The sequence below is a fragment of the Cricetulus griseus genome, chromosome 7, assembly GCF_003668045.3.
Source record: "Cricetulus griseus strain 17A/GY chromosome 7, alternate assembly CriGri-PICRH-1.0, whole genome shotgun sequence".
NCBI classification, from domain to species: Eukaryota; Metazoa; Chordata; class Mammalia; order Rodentia; family Cricetidae; genus Cricetulus; species Cricetulus griseus.
In genome coordinates, this window is record NC_048600.1 from 87058832 (window position 1) to 87075493 (window position 16662).

General features: G+C 44.0%; 1 protein-coding gene across 2 annotated transcripts in view; it reads left to right on the forward strand.

Moving 5' to 3' along the window:
* Trpv3 (transient receptor potential cation channel subfamily V member 3) overlaps window positions 1-7387 on the forward strand; it is a 29604-nt gene extending 22217 nt beyond the window's left edge. The window contains exons 12-17 of one of the 2 annotated variants that reach the window (XM_027426796.2): window positions 1417-1582; window positions 3956-4022; window positions 5429-5703; window positions 6625-6737; window positions 6921-7000; window positions 7290-7387. In XM_027426796.2, coding sequence (XP_027282597.1) covers window positions 1417-1582; window positions 3956-4022; window positions 5429-5703; window positions 6625-6737; window positions 6921-7000; window positions 7290-7387 — 799 coding nt within the window. The remainder of the gene's footprint in view (window positions 1-1416; window positions 1583-3955; window positions 4023-5428; window positions 5704-6624; window positions 6738-6920; window positions 7001-7289) is intronic. The other variant, XM_027426797.2, reaches the window with a different exon arrangement.
* The last annotated feature ends 9275 nt before the right edge of the window (window positions 7388-16662 follow it).

Below are 16662 nucleotides of genomic sequence, written 5' to 3' on the forward strand. Positions count from 1 at the left end.
TTTGTTGTATGCTATATTTATTGCTTGGAAAAGTCTCATATATATAATACATTTTTCATTAAATCCAGCGTTTACTCTCACCCTTCCACCCCCTCTTATATTCCTCTACCACTTCTCCCTTCCAATTTCATGTACTCTTTTTGTTTTTTGGAGACAGGGTTTTACTATATAACAGGCTCAGGACTCATCATACAGACAAGGCTGGCAGCCCATCAGGGGCCATATTGCCAAGTAAAACATTCTTCCTCCCCTGGCAGCCATCATTTGCCAAGAGCTCCAGCTATGGGCGGGGCTTTGTGGGCCCCTCCCCTACTCATGCTGGGATTTTGGTTGGCTTGATCTTATGTAGATCTTGTACATGCTGCCACAGCCACTGTGGTTGGTGCTGCCATACTCAGAAAACACTGCTTTGCAGCGGGTCTCCCCAACCTCTGGCTCCTGCAATTGCTCTGCCACCTCTTCCACAATGACGCATCACACAAAAACTACCATCTTTAAAATACTTTTAAAAATATTTATTTAAGTGTGTGTGTGTGTGTGTGTGTGTGTGTGTGTGTGTGTGTGTGTGTGTGTGTGTGTTTAAGAGGGATGGAGGGCATACACCATAGTTGAAGTCATGCCATATATGGAAGTCAGAGGACATCATGTAGGTGTTGGTTCTCCTCTTCTACTTGGTGAGTTCCAGGAATCAAACTCAGGTCATCAGGCTTGGCAGGAAGCACCTCTACACTTGAGTCACCTCACCACCCCTGAAGCCTCCATCTTAACCACTTTGAAGCACAGCTCAAAGCTGTGGAGAATACATGGCTGTGCACCCAGCTGCTGGGTTGCTTTCCTTCCTGCAAAACTGAAACTCTGTACTGAGTAAATCATAACCCCCATCTGTCTTCCTCTCTGGCAACCACTCTTCTATTTTTAGTCTCCAATTTTGACCACTCTGGGTACTTCACATAAGTGGAAAGATGGTAACTGTTATTTTATAACCATCTTACTTCATTTAGCATACATCATACCTTAAAATGATAAAAGAGTAGGCTTTGGGAGACTTTAATATTATGATTAGTCTCTGAGTATGAATGTTGGAAGCTTTTGTAATTTTTATTTAAAACACACTTTTTACTAGATCATTGATCTACCCCAGTATTTCTCAAATCTATGAGGGAATCATAATCATGTAGGTGATTTCCAAGCCATATATATATAGTCCCTGCCAGGTACAACCAATCCACTTTGCATTTCCTTGCATCTAATGATGCAGTCTACACTGCATTCAGACCCAGATGATAGGTAGTATTACATATCTCATCAGCATCAGCCACCAGGGTGACCCTTGGGGAGGCTAAGGTTTGGCGGATGTGTGAATGTTTCTACCCACTGCTGAGAAGTAAGGCCCTGTCTCCTGTGTCTCCTGAACAGTTTTGTCCAAGCTGTGCTTGTGATACTGTCTGTCTTCTTGTACTTGTTTGCCTACAAAGAATACCTCGCCTGCCTCGTGCTGGCCATGGCCCTGGGCTGGGCGAACATGCTCTACTACACGAGAGGCTTCCAGTCCATGGGCATGTACAGCGTCATGATCCAGAAGGTATGCTGGGAACTGTGCAGACAGCCCTTCGAGGGCAGAGTGTCCACTTTTCAGATGTGGAAACTAAGATCTGGAGCAATAATCAGTGGCCCAGCACTTTCTCCAAAATGCCACAGTCTTCATTTGGTTTTGTTCAGATGTTAAATGTCCAATCCTTAAAACACCTGGGCTTGTTGGGCACTGGACAGGAACACACTTTATGAAGGAGATGTTTTGACCCTAGAGCATCGGCATGCTGGAAAAACTCTAACAATTGCCTTTTGGGATACATGTGTGTGTGCACACCTACATAAATGCATAGACAAGTATATCTACATGGCATACATTCATTTTTACTATGTGAAGGATGTCACCAGCCTGTGGTTGCAGCTGTCAAGTGAGCACTATCCTGTCTGATCTGAAGGCTGGTTGACATTTTACTTTGTAAGCAGCAAGGTGAGATAAAGCCCTGGAGACTTAGCCTGGAGCTTTAGTTAAGCTGAGAGCAACCACTTTGTTGAGCTGGATAACTGTTAGAAAGCACTGGAAGGGTTGATAACATTCCTGTGCTAGTCATGATGTAACAGTGAGACACAGCCTATACTTAAAAGTGTAATATTTTAACTAATGTTTTGAAAATTTCATGTGTGTATACAGTATATTTTGATCACATTTACCTGACTCCTCTGCCTAACTTCTGCCTAACTTCTTCCCTCACCCCACTCTTAACTTCATGTTCTCCTTTATTTAAAAAAATCATATATATATGTATATGTATATAATATATAATACATATAAAACCACACACACACATACACACACATGCCTAATGATTCCAATTTGTGCTGCACATATACTCTTGGGTGTGGGGTCATCCATGGCAATGTGGTCAACTTAGCAAGACCCCACTCTTAAAGAAAAACCGACCCTCTTTCCCCCAGAAGCCATCAACTATCAATAATAGCTCCTCAGCTAAAGGTGGGGCTGGTGAACCCCGGCACACTCCATGCTGGAATGCTGGTTGGCTTGATCTTATGCAGTTGTTCTACAGACAACAGTTGTTGCTCATTGGCTCAGTGTTCCTGGTATGTCCAGAAGGCACTGTTTCTGTCTAATCTTCTCTGACCTTTGGTTTTTACAATCTTTTTGCCCTTTATTCCACAGTGATCCCTGAGCCTTGTGGGGAGGGCATATGATATAGATGTCCCATTTGTGGCTGAGCAGCCGCAGATACCGGTTCTCTGTACTTTGTCCAGTTGTGAGTTTCCTACAGCCCACATTTTGAAGTTGAATCTTCCTTAACATTTTCTGGGTCATTGTCTTGAATCTAGATGTAGATATCAATAAAACAAGGAACATTTTGTTGGCAGGATTTAAATATTTGTAGCATTGCCAATTTTCATGGCATAAATATTTCTACCGCGGTGGATTTGCAGTTGCCGACATTATACCACTTAACATAGTTGGGAAGAGATACACAGTTGCACATTTGTTACACTGAATTTCCACCATCTGGTTACAATAGCTATAATTAATCCTTCAGACCATAAATAATTGTATCGTGTAGTGAAATAACCAGATAACTCTCAATTTTGAATGTTTATTATATTAAAAAATGTAGCTTAGTTATAAATTTATGTGACTAAAATTTTATTTTGAGACAGGTTTTAATCTAGAGGTCAGGTTGGTTAGAAGCTCATGGGCTTCATGTCTCTGCCTTCAGCATGCTTGGGTTATAGGCATGCTCCACTGTGTTTGGCATATAGTTGAATACTTTTGCAATAATTTTTTTCTTATTTTTTTTATTGAGCTACAATTGAAAATTTGTGTTCATTTAAAAGTGTAGAATTGGGTAAAGTTATATACTATGAAGTGATTACCAATTTTAATTTAGTTACCACAGCCATCAGGTCACAGAGCTACCACTTACACATGTTAGAACATTGGAGACCTATGCTTTGGTCACACTTCAGCCACATAATTTGGCATATTTCATGAGAGTCCCAGAACTTGCTTATCTTGCAATTGAATGTCTGGTTCAGTTCTTCATAATAGCTATTTATTGCAAATTTAGCAATCAGTTCTTAAAAGTTGGTATGGTCTGGTTCTGGCATGCACCCAGGGAGGTGCAGATGGGAGACTCCATAGAGAAAGGCACAGGGTGACTCAGAGAGATTGTGTCCTGGGAGGTGAGGTTGAGGGAAGAGAGGCCTTGGGAACAAAGCAGGAAAGAAGGCTTCCTGGTAGAGGCGGGTCCCTCAGAGGAGCCCGTGGTTATGGGGATAAAGACAGGAAGGACAATGGACAAGGTGAAGGCAGGTTTAAGGTGGGCAGCAGGGAGATGGTGCACAACGACTTTGTGCTCACATTTGAATCATGTCCATTTCTTTGTAGGTCATTTTGCATGATGTTCTGAAGTTCTTGTTTGTTTACATCCTGTTCTTACTTGGATTTGGAGTAGGTAATTGCTTTATAACTAACAGTAACTGCCCTGCTTGTAAAGAACTTTATCTGGATATCAGAATGATAAAACACACAGCAGCCTCAGCAGGCGGCGATGATACAGTACTTGCCACATTGGTGCTTGCCAAGCAGAATCTTTTTTCCTTCTCTCAACGACTTGACCAAGTTGGCGTCATCACCCTTGACCCCATGGATTAACTCATGACTGTCACTGTTACTCATGCAGACTGTGATTTCCCCAGACTTTCACATCCATCACAATCTGAGATGTTCTCACCCATTCTACAGATGGGGAAATGAGAGCTCCTAGAAACTTGATGGGTAGTCTTAAAAAACGAGAAGCGACCAAGTACACTGAGGTAACTTTCTCTGGCCCTCCAGATCTTGTGACTCTCACAGTTTGCTTCACATATCTCTGTGAGAGCTTAGACTATGTGGGAGACCAGCGATGTGGAGGGCATTTTTAGGATCCAGTGGGAACAGTGTAACCCAATTTTATTTCTAAGCACTGCATAGATAGATGGCATGTTTAGCATGATTTTCTCCATGTCAGTTTTGTGGGATTTGTTGTTGTTGTTTTTGCTTCCTCCAGTGACTGTTGACTCAAATTAGGCAGCTGCTCTCCTCTGTCTGATGCCTTTTCTGGGACAAATGTTGCTTATTTATCTGACCCTTCACCTGCTCATGTATCCCTGCAAGCATCCACTCACACATGAGCCTACCCATCACTCACCCAGCAACAAACCACTGCTGTGTAGTGTTGGACGGAAGAGAAAAACAAGCCCAATCCGGTTCATAGGGAACCCATAATGCAACATCAAGAGAGGATGCAGGATTTCATAGTTCTGGGGGAGAACATTCATGCTATATACAGTCAGAACTGTAGTCTGTATGGGGCCAGGGTTACTCACAGGGCAAATGATAGGCTGTGGATGAGTGAGGGCCAAGGTGGGATATAGTGGGAAATTACCAATACGGAGTCAGGTAGAAATATAAGGGTATTTAATAGGGAAAAGCCTTACTTACAGAGCGACCTAGCCAGCTGGCGTGGCAGCAGTCTGTATAGCAAGAAGCAAAGTGAAACCGAAAGAGCAAATGCAGTCACACTACGTCGCTCTGACCACGCCCTCACAAGCCTGGTCAGGCACACCTGTAGCCAGCCCCTAAGTAGGCGTGGCTACAGCTTCCCCTACAGTGGGGGTAGAGGAGGGAAGGCTTCAGTAGACAAGAAGGGCTTTTTGCAGGCTAGGCAGGAAAACTAGCCTCATTAGGCTTTTGAGGAACCTGAGAGAGATGGGAATTGAGAGGCCAGAATGAGGGAGATAGCAGTGTACGGATGAGAACACCTGAGTTCTCTGAGTAGCCAGCCAGCAGAGATCTCAAGATCACCCATTGTCTCCCCAGCGCTGGCCTCACTGATTGAGAAGTGCTCCAAGGACAAAAAGGACTGCAGCTCCTATGGCAGCTTCAGCGACGCGGTGCTGGAGCTCTTCAAGCTCACCATAGGCCTGGGCGACCTGAACATCCAGCAGAACTCCACCTACCCCATCCTCTTTCTCTTCCTACTCATCACCTATGTCATCCTCACCTTCGTCCTCCTCCTCAACATGCTCATCGCCCTGATGGGGGAGACGGTGGAAAATGTCTCCAAAGAGAGTGAGCGGATCTGGCGTTTACAGGTGAGCTGGGCAGAGGCCTCTGTAGGGACTTTGTTCAGCACTTTATCTTGAGGCCTTGCACAGCCATCAGCACCAGTGGGTCTGGGGCACATCCTGAGAATCTGCCTAAGCCTTAATGTAGGTTCTTTGAGAGCATGGTTTCGAATAACAGCACACACAGGGAAATGCAGGCTTTTGGGAATCTTTATTCATTATCACCCATATGTGGACATTGAAAAGGGATCTCAGGCTGAAGTAGGAGAAGTAAGATTCTAGAACAATCAAAATGACATTTATGCTCTGTTCTATGCTGGACTTACCATGTCTCACTTTTGAGAACAACTCACATTGTGAATCCTGTGGTGAGGACCAGATTTGTGAGCTGACTAGAAACAGCACTGCTTGGGAAGTGGTTGTTGGAAGTAGGGGTGGAGGAGGGGAGCATCCCTTCAGATATCTGCAGAGCTGCCTGCAAGGCAGGGACTCACAGGGCTATAGGGAGAAATGCTTTGGCTTGACACAGGGGGTTTCCAGTTACCAGAATCTTTTTAATTGGATTGTGCATAACATTCTAGGAAGACTGGTCACATGGACAGGAAAGCTTCCATGGAGTCCAAGCCCCGGAGAGAGCATGGGAATGTTTGGCTTCTGAACTTTCCTCCACTGGCAGTTCTAGGACCCCAGAATTTCAATTAGGAGGCTCCTGATGTCCAGATATACTATTTATGTCAAGCTTAAAGCAATTGAATCATTCGTCCCCAAGTTTCTGCTTTCTCATGTTTGAATTCTGTAGATCACCTCAGCCATCAAGCCCTATGCATGAAGCACAAGTGAGGCTGGAGTGAGCTATTCGATGGGGGCACCTGTGGGTGTGCCCTCCTCTGGAGCCGGGGTCTCAGAGCAGGCTTGGAGAAACCAGTTTAGATTTCTTTATCTTCCCAGAGAGCCAGGACCATCTTGGAGTTTGAGAAAATGTTACCAGAATGGCTGAGAAGCAGATTCCGCATGGGGGAGCTGTGCAAAGTAGCAGATGAGGACTTCCGGCTGTGTCTGCGGTAACAAAAAGGGAAGGGCTAGGGGCAGTAGTCTTTGAGGTGGGTAGGATCAGCGAAAAGGATGGAGCATCCCTATGTCTGTGACAGTCAGAAGAGGAGCTATGTAGAAATTGGAAAATCCCAAATATGTTTGTTTACTGAGACGAGATCAAGAAGTAGTGATTACCATGACCACACTTTCAGGATCAACGAGGTGAAGTGGACTGAATGGAAAACACACGTGTCCTTCCTTAATGAAGATCCAGGGCCCATAAGACGGACAGGTACTATTGCTGTGAGGTGGTGTGGGATCCTCTTTTGTGGACCATGTGACTTCATGTGAATTAAGATGCCGTTTTTCCACCCATGAAACTGGAGGTCCTCCCCAGCTCTGACTCTCTATAGCACTATTTAGAACAACTTTTGAAAATTGAGTGATTGGGGGCTGCGGTGTAGCTCAGGCCTTAGGTTCAATACTCAACATGACTAGGAAAAAGGATTGCACTAACACACAGCAACAGGGCAGAGTGTGTACTTCTAATTCCCCCCTCTCTCTCTGTCCCCTCCCCACAGCAGATTTGAACAAAATCCAAGATTCTTCCAGGAGCAATAGCAAAACCACCCTCTATGCATTTGATGAACTGGATGAATTCCCAGAGACGTCGGTGTAGAAGCATAGCTTAGAGCTGATGTGACACTGTGATGCTGCAGGCCGAGACCTGGGGCTGAGGTGCTGTGCAGGGTGCAGAATTGGAAGCAAATTGCTCCTCACATTGACTCGTGGCTGCTGAGGGGCAGCTGTCATGTTCAAAAGGAAAGCACCTTGGGTTTTGTGACTTGAGGGAGGTCAGTGCAAACTTGTGACCAGCAGTCCTGAGTCCGGAAGTCTCCTGAAGTCTAGGGTGAGGCACCTGCGAGTTGGCTCTGCTTCAAGACACGTGTGCTGGGGAAGGGAGGAACTGGAGTCTGAGGGGTGTGGAGAGCAGCCTGCCCTCCTGCTATGGTCCTGTTGTTGGGGCCAGCTCCAGCCCACAGGCTCCTCAGCTCCCCAACTATGACTACATTTCCTGAATTTGTGGGAGACTTTTGATCCTGTCCCAGAATGTGCAGAGGACCCGAGCAAAGCCAGGTCTTCTCTGGGAGGAGGAGGGTGAGCTATGGAAATGCACTTCCAGAGCGTCCAGCAAACAGGAAACTGGACTCCATCCTTGGAATGAAATCCAAGGCTAAAACTGTCTCCAACTGAGAGATGCTTTTAATAGTGAATTGACACAAGGTTTTTATTTTTAGTTCAGAAAAGCCATTTCAGTTTTGAATGAAAATTACTTCAGATGAAGTAAGCAACTTTAAAAGCTGAGAACTAGATTTTGGTCTTTTGGACTGCATGTAAGTATTATATACTAGGTCCCAGGGTAGCCAGAGTCAGGACAATAAGCTGTTCCTCACATACGTGAAGCCTGAGGGGAACCAGCTGTGTTCCGGGGGAAGGGTTTGGCGACCATCTTCTTCCAGTCTCACCCAGTGCTGGCTTCACTTTATCTGAGACAGAAATAGCAGCTGATCTATTTACAGGGTCTTAAAACTCAGAGGTGACTAGCACACATAATGTTTCCCATTGGGGGAATTCAACAAGATACTGGAAATGCAGTGCTAACTATAGTTTTGTTAACTGTGAACTTTGAAACTGTAGCAGAGGGCTTCTGAGGAAAGAAGATCTGCCAGACTTGGGGCTTATTGTCATATCCTCAGTCTCAGTTTTTTCTTCTCTTCGGAAACTGAGGAATTTTTCAGTGACTAGAAACACAATAACCATCTCCCAACACTCTTCTGTTATGTAGTAAAAGGACTCACATGGACAGGTATGAGCTGGAATTATATACCATTATGAAGATTTTTTAAAAAATGCTAAATGGATCAGAAATAAGTTGGGTCTTTAGAAAATTTGGCATTTGGTGAGCTAATCTGACTGGAGACCAGGTAACGCAGTCCACTCTGGCAGTTTTCTTCATTCTGGAAGGTTCTGTGTGCCAGCTTAGCTGGGCAGGTAAAAAGTTGGCCATTTCACCCTGCATGGTCAGATGGGAGCGAGGGGGTAGATGGTATGGCCCAGTCTGCAGTGGCCACTGCCTGCTCAATCTTTTCTGGGGTCTCTAGTGCTCAAAGGTCACACTCAAGTAGGGGAAGATGCCAAAGCATGTTTGTGTCTCTGGAGAAGAGAATATCTGAGAGGAAGTCATGGGCAGAAATAGTGAGAGAACTAGATTAAGATTGTGGTTCAGTTCAGTAAACAGCTGCTTCAGCTTTTGGAGGTGTTCAAGAAATGGGCTGAGCACTTATGGGGGAAGATGTTGAAGAAAGCAGCCAGGTGAATTTAAGGTTTCTAGACACTCTACAAGCCAGTGTTATGTAGCTGGAGTCCCCCTGAGTTATGATGAACAGACGCCCTTGTTGGAAGGGCAACCATTGGCTCTAGGGAGCTAGGATTCCAGCTTTGCTTTGACTTGGAAGTTGGTAGATAAAACCACCTAGCCCTGCATTTCCCACTTGGATGGAAGGTGGGGGAAGTTGGGCAGATACAAACAACTAGCTGGACCTTCATCTTTTTATGCATTGTGGAGATCTGCTTTCTGAGGATCTGGATGGAATTTGTTGGCAAAACCATTTCTGAACTAGATGTTCATCTAAATGTGGGATTCCCCACAGGCTTTCAGCCCAGAGGGTCAAGCTAAGTGAGTTCACCAAACCAAGGAAGGGAAGCTCAACCAAAGGTGTCCTGCTCAAAAGGACCAACTCCCTCATCATACACCTGAACATTCAGGCTCTGGAATGGACATAGACTTGTTCAAAGTCATGTCAGAGCAGGCGAGGCTAGGATGTCCTGGTATCTGGGCCATAGGTGTCCTTCTGCACAGTTTTTATCATTGGGTCTTTTTGTAGTTGCCACATTCAGGGGTTAATTTTTTTCCTCCTCACATGACTTAGCAGAAGTTAGCATTGTCCTTACAACCCCAATGACAAGTCTAAAGGTCAAATGTGCCTAAAGCCACACAATAACAAAATAACAACAACAACAACACACCACTGACTTCATGGGCCTATCAGAACATCTTAAAATTCCATGATTTACATTTCAGTATGCAGGGGGAAGAGGTTTTCCAGGGATGGGACTGAGTATGCTCAGACAGTAGCTGCAGACCCTGTTTTAGTTAAACATTTCCCCAGGAAGAGTTCTGTATTCTAGACATTATGTCATGTGTCTGGAATAACACAGGTGCTTACCTTCCTTCCCAGTGATGGGGGAGGGAGTAAAAAGTTGTACTGTGAAGTCATTGAGCTCTTAGGCACCTGCCCAAGAGAGTACAGTATTATTGAGGTTCCTTTCCTTCCTCAGGGCCTGGTGACTGTCTCCTTTGGCTCTGGGTGAGGCTTAGGGAGACAGGCCCTCACCAGAGTCCATAAGCCATACTTGACTTCTGTATTGACTTATATGTTTTTATCTTATTTTATACTTACTGTGATCTTAGTTCCAGATACAGAATTATCATCTTGTTCTCACTGAATGTGCCTGATTCTTGTTACAATTTAATTTATAGACTTGTTCTTAGTGTTCCATGTGTGAAACTACATGTTCAAAAAATCATAAAGTGGAAGAATACTTTGGTCTCATTGAGGAAATAGTTTTGATTTCTAATAAATATTTATTTTGTCATGTTATGGGCATGTTTTTTTGTCTTTGCCTTGCATGTGTGAATTTTAAGAGCAACTAGAAATCCTAGATTGTTTCTGAACAGAAGTGAGTAACAGTAAGGCTGGTGTTTGGATCTAAAGCATTGCTACTGGACCCCACTCAGTGGCAGAACAAGCATGCTGCATTACAGGTCACCGTTATGCAGTGTCTACAACTCAAAGTGTATACACATCCTATTTGAGGTATTTGACAACTTTGTTTTAATTAAAAAAAGACTTACCCTGGGGCTGGATCGATGAGTCAGTGGTTAAGAGTGCTGTCTACTCTTTCAGAGGATATGAGTTAAATTCCCAGCATCCACTTTGTAGCTCACAACTGTCTGTAACTACAGTTCCATGGGTTATGACACAGTCACACAGACATTTATGCAGGTAAAACACCAATGCACATAAAACAAAAATAAATCATTAAAAAATGAAAAAGATTTATCTTAATTTATGTGCACATGTATGTCTGAGTATACACATGTGCATGCATGTCCTCACGGGGGCCACACGAGGGCACTAGAGCAGGAGCTGGAGCTACAGGTGGTTGTCAGCTGTGTTGGGAGTCCTTCTCTGGTCACCTGCAAGATCAGCAAGTTCTCTAAACTGCTGAGTCAATCTCTCCAGCCTGATCCAGTAACTTTTGAAGTAGTTATAAGAAGTCACAGCCGGATGATGTTAGCAGTTCAGGCCTTCCAACTCCTCAACTCTATCCATCATGTTTGCTGGTTCTCTACCTATCTTGCGCACATGTAAACTCATGGCTTCTCCTTGAGACAAGAAGGCATAACTCCCTGCTATGTAACACCCAGAATTTCCATGATGAGACAATGAGAGTTGCCATCAGCCTAAACTTTCTGTGTGGGTATTTTTCATTCTTTTGGGTTTTCTCATAGGGTAGGAGTTTTTTATTTGAATCACAAAATATTGATTTTGTCATAATGGATTACAGAAATTGCAACCGATTTTATTATCAGGTGGAATACTACATTGGATGACTTTATTGACTTAGTTTACCGAATAACTAAATTCAGAATTATTTCTTTCCCTTTCTCTCTGGTTGAAAGGCAAGGAAGTGGGGCTTGTACACAGTCACACCCTGGGTTAAATAGGTTTTGTCCGTAATCCAGGAATGGTCTATTAATGGTGGTATCTTGGGTGGGCTGATAGAAAAAGTGTGGAATACCTGTTGTAAGACATAGTTCTTATGGCTGGAGTGCCTAGGTCATTATGCACCAACATTTTTATGGTTGCTGGTACTGTGAAAAATTACCTCCTTAAAGGATCTTTTTGGCCAACTACATTACAAAGCACTCCATTCAGGTTGGTTACCTTAACAACATGGTTTTCTAAGTTGGTGGATATAGATCACAGTTTAGTGAATGGGGAAATTAAGACCCGGAGGCAGGTGAACAGTGTGCAAAAGTTGTAATGCTTTTTTTCCTGTCCCCAAAGATCCAGGTTCTCAGAAATTCAGTCATACTGGTATCAAGAGACGCTGCCTTTGTCATGTCTCTGACCAGGATAGCAAAGTTCTGCAGCCAGGTAGGGAATCCAACCCATTTCTAGAAGCATGAACCTCACCTATTGAGTGTGAGGACTTAGTCCCAATTCAATTAAAATTGGACACTCATTATGTGCACTAATAGAGAATACAAGTATGAATATTCAAAAGGTGGTAGAAAGGGGGAGGAGATGAGTATTTATTGTATACCATGTGTCATATATTTTTGCATCCTCTGTCTACAGTCACCTTTGCCACACTCCCGGTGGCTTCTCCATTTCCTTCATCAGCTGTCTGCTTCTCTTTCCCAGTAGCTATCTCAAAACTATCACAGCGTGACTCTGTCACTTCCCTTTCCATGTCTAGAGTTGGTTTAGTCTCCTAGCTGGTGGTGAAACTGGAAACCATCCGATGGGGACACCTTCAGGTTTTGATCACCAAACCTGTGATTTCACTTGTATCATCACTCATGCAGTTCCACTTCCCTGTGAGTTCTTATACCATTTCATGTGGGGAAAGTTATTTTTTCCACTTAATAGATTCATCTCCTAAAATGGGATCCTTGCATTGAACTAAATTATCCTATCATCAGCTACTGTGGCTCTAGCAAATTTCTCCCTAGTTTGTAATATAGCAACCTCCTATAGACTCCAGGTTTTGATTGACTTGGTTTTTAAATCAAATCTCTATTATTTTCTTTGCCAAATTCAGGAAATGTCAGCCCCCCTTTTTGGTTTGATAAGATGTAACATTTTGATCATTGTCATTTACTTTGTGAATATCTGAATGGAACATGTTCTTGTTATGCCCTGTGAAACCTACTCAGCATGCGTGGCAGCCATGGTTAGAATCTTCTATAGGAGTTCCCTTCTGTGCTAAGCATTGTAAAATCCCCACCCCCAGGAGTACTAAGAACTGGATAGAAGTTCATTTATCACTGACTTGATACCTATGGAGGAACCACTACCTGCCAAAAACTTCATCAGCTTCACATGGCTGTGTTGGCGTGGAAGATATAAAAGGCATCTCTACAGGTTAAGTGACAAGCCTCCTGAAGGCAATGTAGAAGGGAATGTAGAGATGCCAAAAAGCTTTAGGAGTTCCCTAAGAAGCTTCAGGCTTTTTGTGGGGGATGTTCACAAGGCCTTTCAGACATGTTTTGATCCAGTAGCCCTGGTATGGCTTGATTCTGACTTGAATCTCCCAGGACCAAGGCCTTGATCATTGCAGTCTCTAGAGTTCCTCTCACTGTCTCTTCTCATTTGTTCCTCCTCCTGACACAGTGGTTATCTGTGGCTCCCTATTCCTGTCCCAATGGTCCTCTGTGGTTTCAGCATCACCCAGGAGATTCAATGACCTATTCTTCCAGGATAGGCCTTCCAGATGACTTCCCATTGACTAATCAGTTCTTATCTGTCTGACAAAATTTGTCATGCTCCTGCTGTGTGTTAAGCACTGTGTTATGTGCTATGGATACTGCAAAGAACAAGAAGTACTATCCCAACTCTCTGGGAGTGCCTCTGTTTAGGCAAAGACAGAGACATTGTCTCCTGCTCCAATTTTATTAATTACTGTTTTGGAGTTTTGTGAAATGCCAATTTGGTAGTGTCAATGTACTTCTAAGACCAGTGGTTTTACTCAAACCAAGTCATATTAAAAAAGCATCCCTAGATCCAGGAAGAGTTGGCATGCATGCTGCCTAGCTTTTATGTAAACCTGACACAGAATAGAGTCATTAGGGTAGTGGGAACCTCAACTGAGAAAACACCTCCATCATATTGGCCTATAGGCAGACCCATGGGATAGTTTTTTAATTAATGATGGATGTAGGAGGTCCCAGTTCACTATGGTCAGTGCCATGCTTCTCAGATGATGTAAGAAAGCAGACCAAGCAAGCCACGAGCAAGCCAGTAAGCAGGGTTTCTCCTTGGTAGTTTTTTCAGTCTCTAACTCCAGGCTCCTACCTTGACTTTCTTTGATGATGGCCTGTGATATGGAACTATAAGTGAAAAGTTTCTACACCCTGATAAGCCTCTTCCCAGTTGCAACAAACCAAATCAGACCAAATCAAACCAAATTAGAAAAAGCCCACATTTAATGGATACAGTGCTCCCAGACAGCCTTCCAGGATGGGAAAGGGAGACTGGAAAAACCACGAGTCTGGTTTCTGGGGGGCAGTTTAAATACCCCATAGGAGTGGTTTTGAGCATCTCTGGGGAGAGGGGTCATCATTTGTTGGGCTTTCTGAGATGCAGTAGGGTTTGGAGGGAGATGGGGGAGGGGAGTTGGGTGGAACTTCCACCATAATATTTCAGACTCCTTGGGTATATGGATGCCAGGGGCTCGGGTGGAGCTTCCATCTTAACAATAAGGCAAAATGAAACATTTTTCCCCCTCAAGTTGCGTTGAGTATAGCGTTTTATCAGAGTAATAGAAAACCTACCTAAGGAAGGGGGATGGGCTTCCAAGGGGAGGAACATTGTGGAAAAGCCCAGGGCAGCAGGGAACTTGTATCTGAGAACTGTAGAATCCAGCCTGTGTCCCAGTTACTTGGAGCAAGGGACCAAGTGACATGAAGCTGGGAGGATGGCAGAGGCCAGAGCAAGCAGGGCTTGTTTGGCCATGATGAGGCTTTGAGATTTTGCACCCAGGCTAAGGAAAATCCACAAGGTCACACAGATTACTGAGTGTGAACATTTCTGGGTTTTGTGGTGTTGTGTTCTTATAAGGAAGGGGCTTTCTCATCTTTCTGTAGAGATCCGTCATGCCCGCATCTGTGACCACACCCAAATGGACTATATCTCACTGCATCTTTCTGCCATTCATCCTTAGTAAGCCTGAAGTGCAGAATAGAATGAGTTTCCCCTCGGGGTAATGGAAGTGACATAAGAAGTGACTGGGAAAGGACATGAAAAGCAAGGGCGTTGGTGGGATGTAAATGTATCTGGGTAGAGAAATGTGTGTTTGATGCATAAGTTTATTCCATCAGCCTTTCCTGGCACATTCTGTATTGTATATGCTGATAAAGACAATGTTAATGTTGTCAAGGTGGGATGGAAGAGGAGAAGGGCAACTGAGTGAGATAGGGGGAGACTCAGAAGTCTTTGCACACACAGCGAGAGCTGGTTGCAGTTTGAACCATAGGTAGGGCAATATCAGTCTTGGGAGGGGGAAATGGCAGGAAGATGAGAAAATTCTAGAGGAAGAATCAGCTCAGGTGAAGGCATATAAGAACAAAACAACATGAAGGACATTGCGACAGAGAGCTCAGGAAAGCAGAGGTGAGTCTGGAGGTTGTGGGGGAGGGGAGAGGCAGACCATGTAGGGCCTTTTGTATTAATCTTGAATAAGTGATGAAATGCAACTTGGGCACTAGGCACAGAGCTAAGTGTGATGGGGCAAGTCCTTCTGTGTATATGTTTGTCTTATTGGTTGCTAAATAAAGTACTGTTGGCCAATAGGAAAGCAAGATAGGTGGGACTAGGAGTCAAGGAGGATTCTGGGAAATGTAGTAAAGATAAGTCTTTTGATCCAGGCAGGAAGTGACATAGCAGGCAGACTCAGAATATAAGCAGGAAATCGCTCTCTTGCTCTTCTTCTTCTAGCTCCTGCTCTCTTCTCTACGGAGTCGCCATATGATCCCGGGAAGAGGACACTAGCGGAGGGCATCCTCGATAAGATAAGTCTTATAAAAATATATAGATTTATGATAAATAAGACTGAGCTAGCATATAAGAAATCCTAGTTAATTGGCCAGCAGCATTGTAAACTAATATAAGACCCTGTGTATTATTTTGGGCAGCCACATTTTAACTATGACATTCAGCAGGAAGAATAGATTTCATTGATTAGTTTAGCAAGCTACAAAATAGATTTTGAGCCGGGCGTTGGTGGCGAACGCCTTTAATCCCAGCACTTGGGAGGCAGAGGCAGGCGGATCTCTGTGAGTTCGAGGCCAGCCTGGTCTCCTGAGCAAGTGCCAGGATAGGCTCCAAAGCTACACAGAGAAACCCTGTCTCGAAAAACCAAAAAAAAAAAAAAAAAAAAAAAAAAAAAAAAAAAAAAAAGATGTTGAATACATTGACTATGGGGTGAAACTGGCTTAATGGGGTTTTTCTCTGGATGAATTGTGTGTGTGTGTGTGTGTGTGTGTGTGTGTGTGTGTGTGTGTCATTTTTTTTTTTTTTTTTTTTTTTGGTTTTTTGAGACAGGGTTTCTCTGTGGCTTTGGAGGCTGTCCTGGAACTAGCTCTTGTAGACCAGGCTGGTATTGAACTTACAGAGATCCGCCTGCTTCTGCCTCCTGAGTGCTGGGACTAAAGGTGTGCGCCACCACCGCCCGGCTGTGTGTTCATTTTTGTATGTTCATTTGTGGAGGCCAGAGGTCCATGCTAAGTATCTTCCCTAGCTATCCCCCACTTTATTTTTTGAGACAGTGTCTGTGTGACTTTTGAGCTCATTGATTTGGCTGGCAAGCCCCAGGGACCTGCTTGTCTCTACCTCTGCCTGAACTGGGATTTCAGCTGCATTCCATTGTGCCTGGCTTCTTATCTAGGTGCTAGATTGAACTCAGGTCTTTATATTTGCATGCTGAGCACTTTACCAACTAACACGTCTCTCCAGCATCAGTGTTGGTATTTTTTGGTAAGTATATTGAATCCATAAATGTGGGTTCCTTGGGGTCCAAATCATGGGATAAAATGTCCCTTAC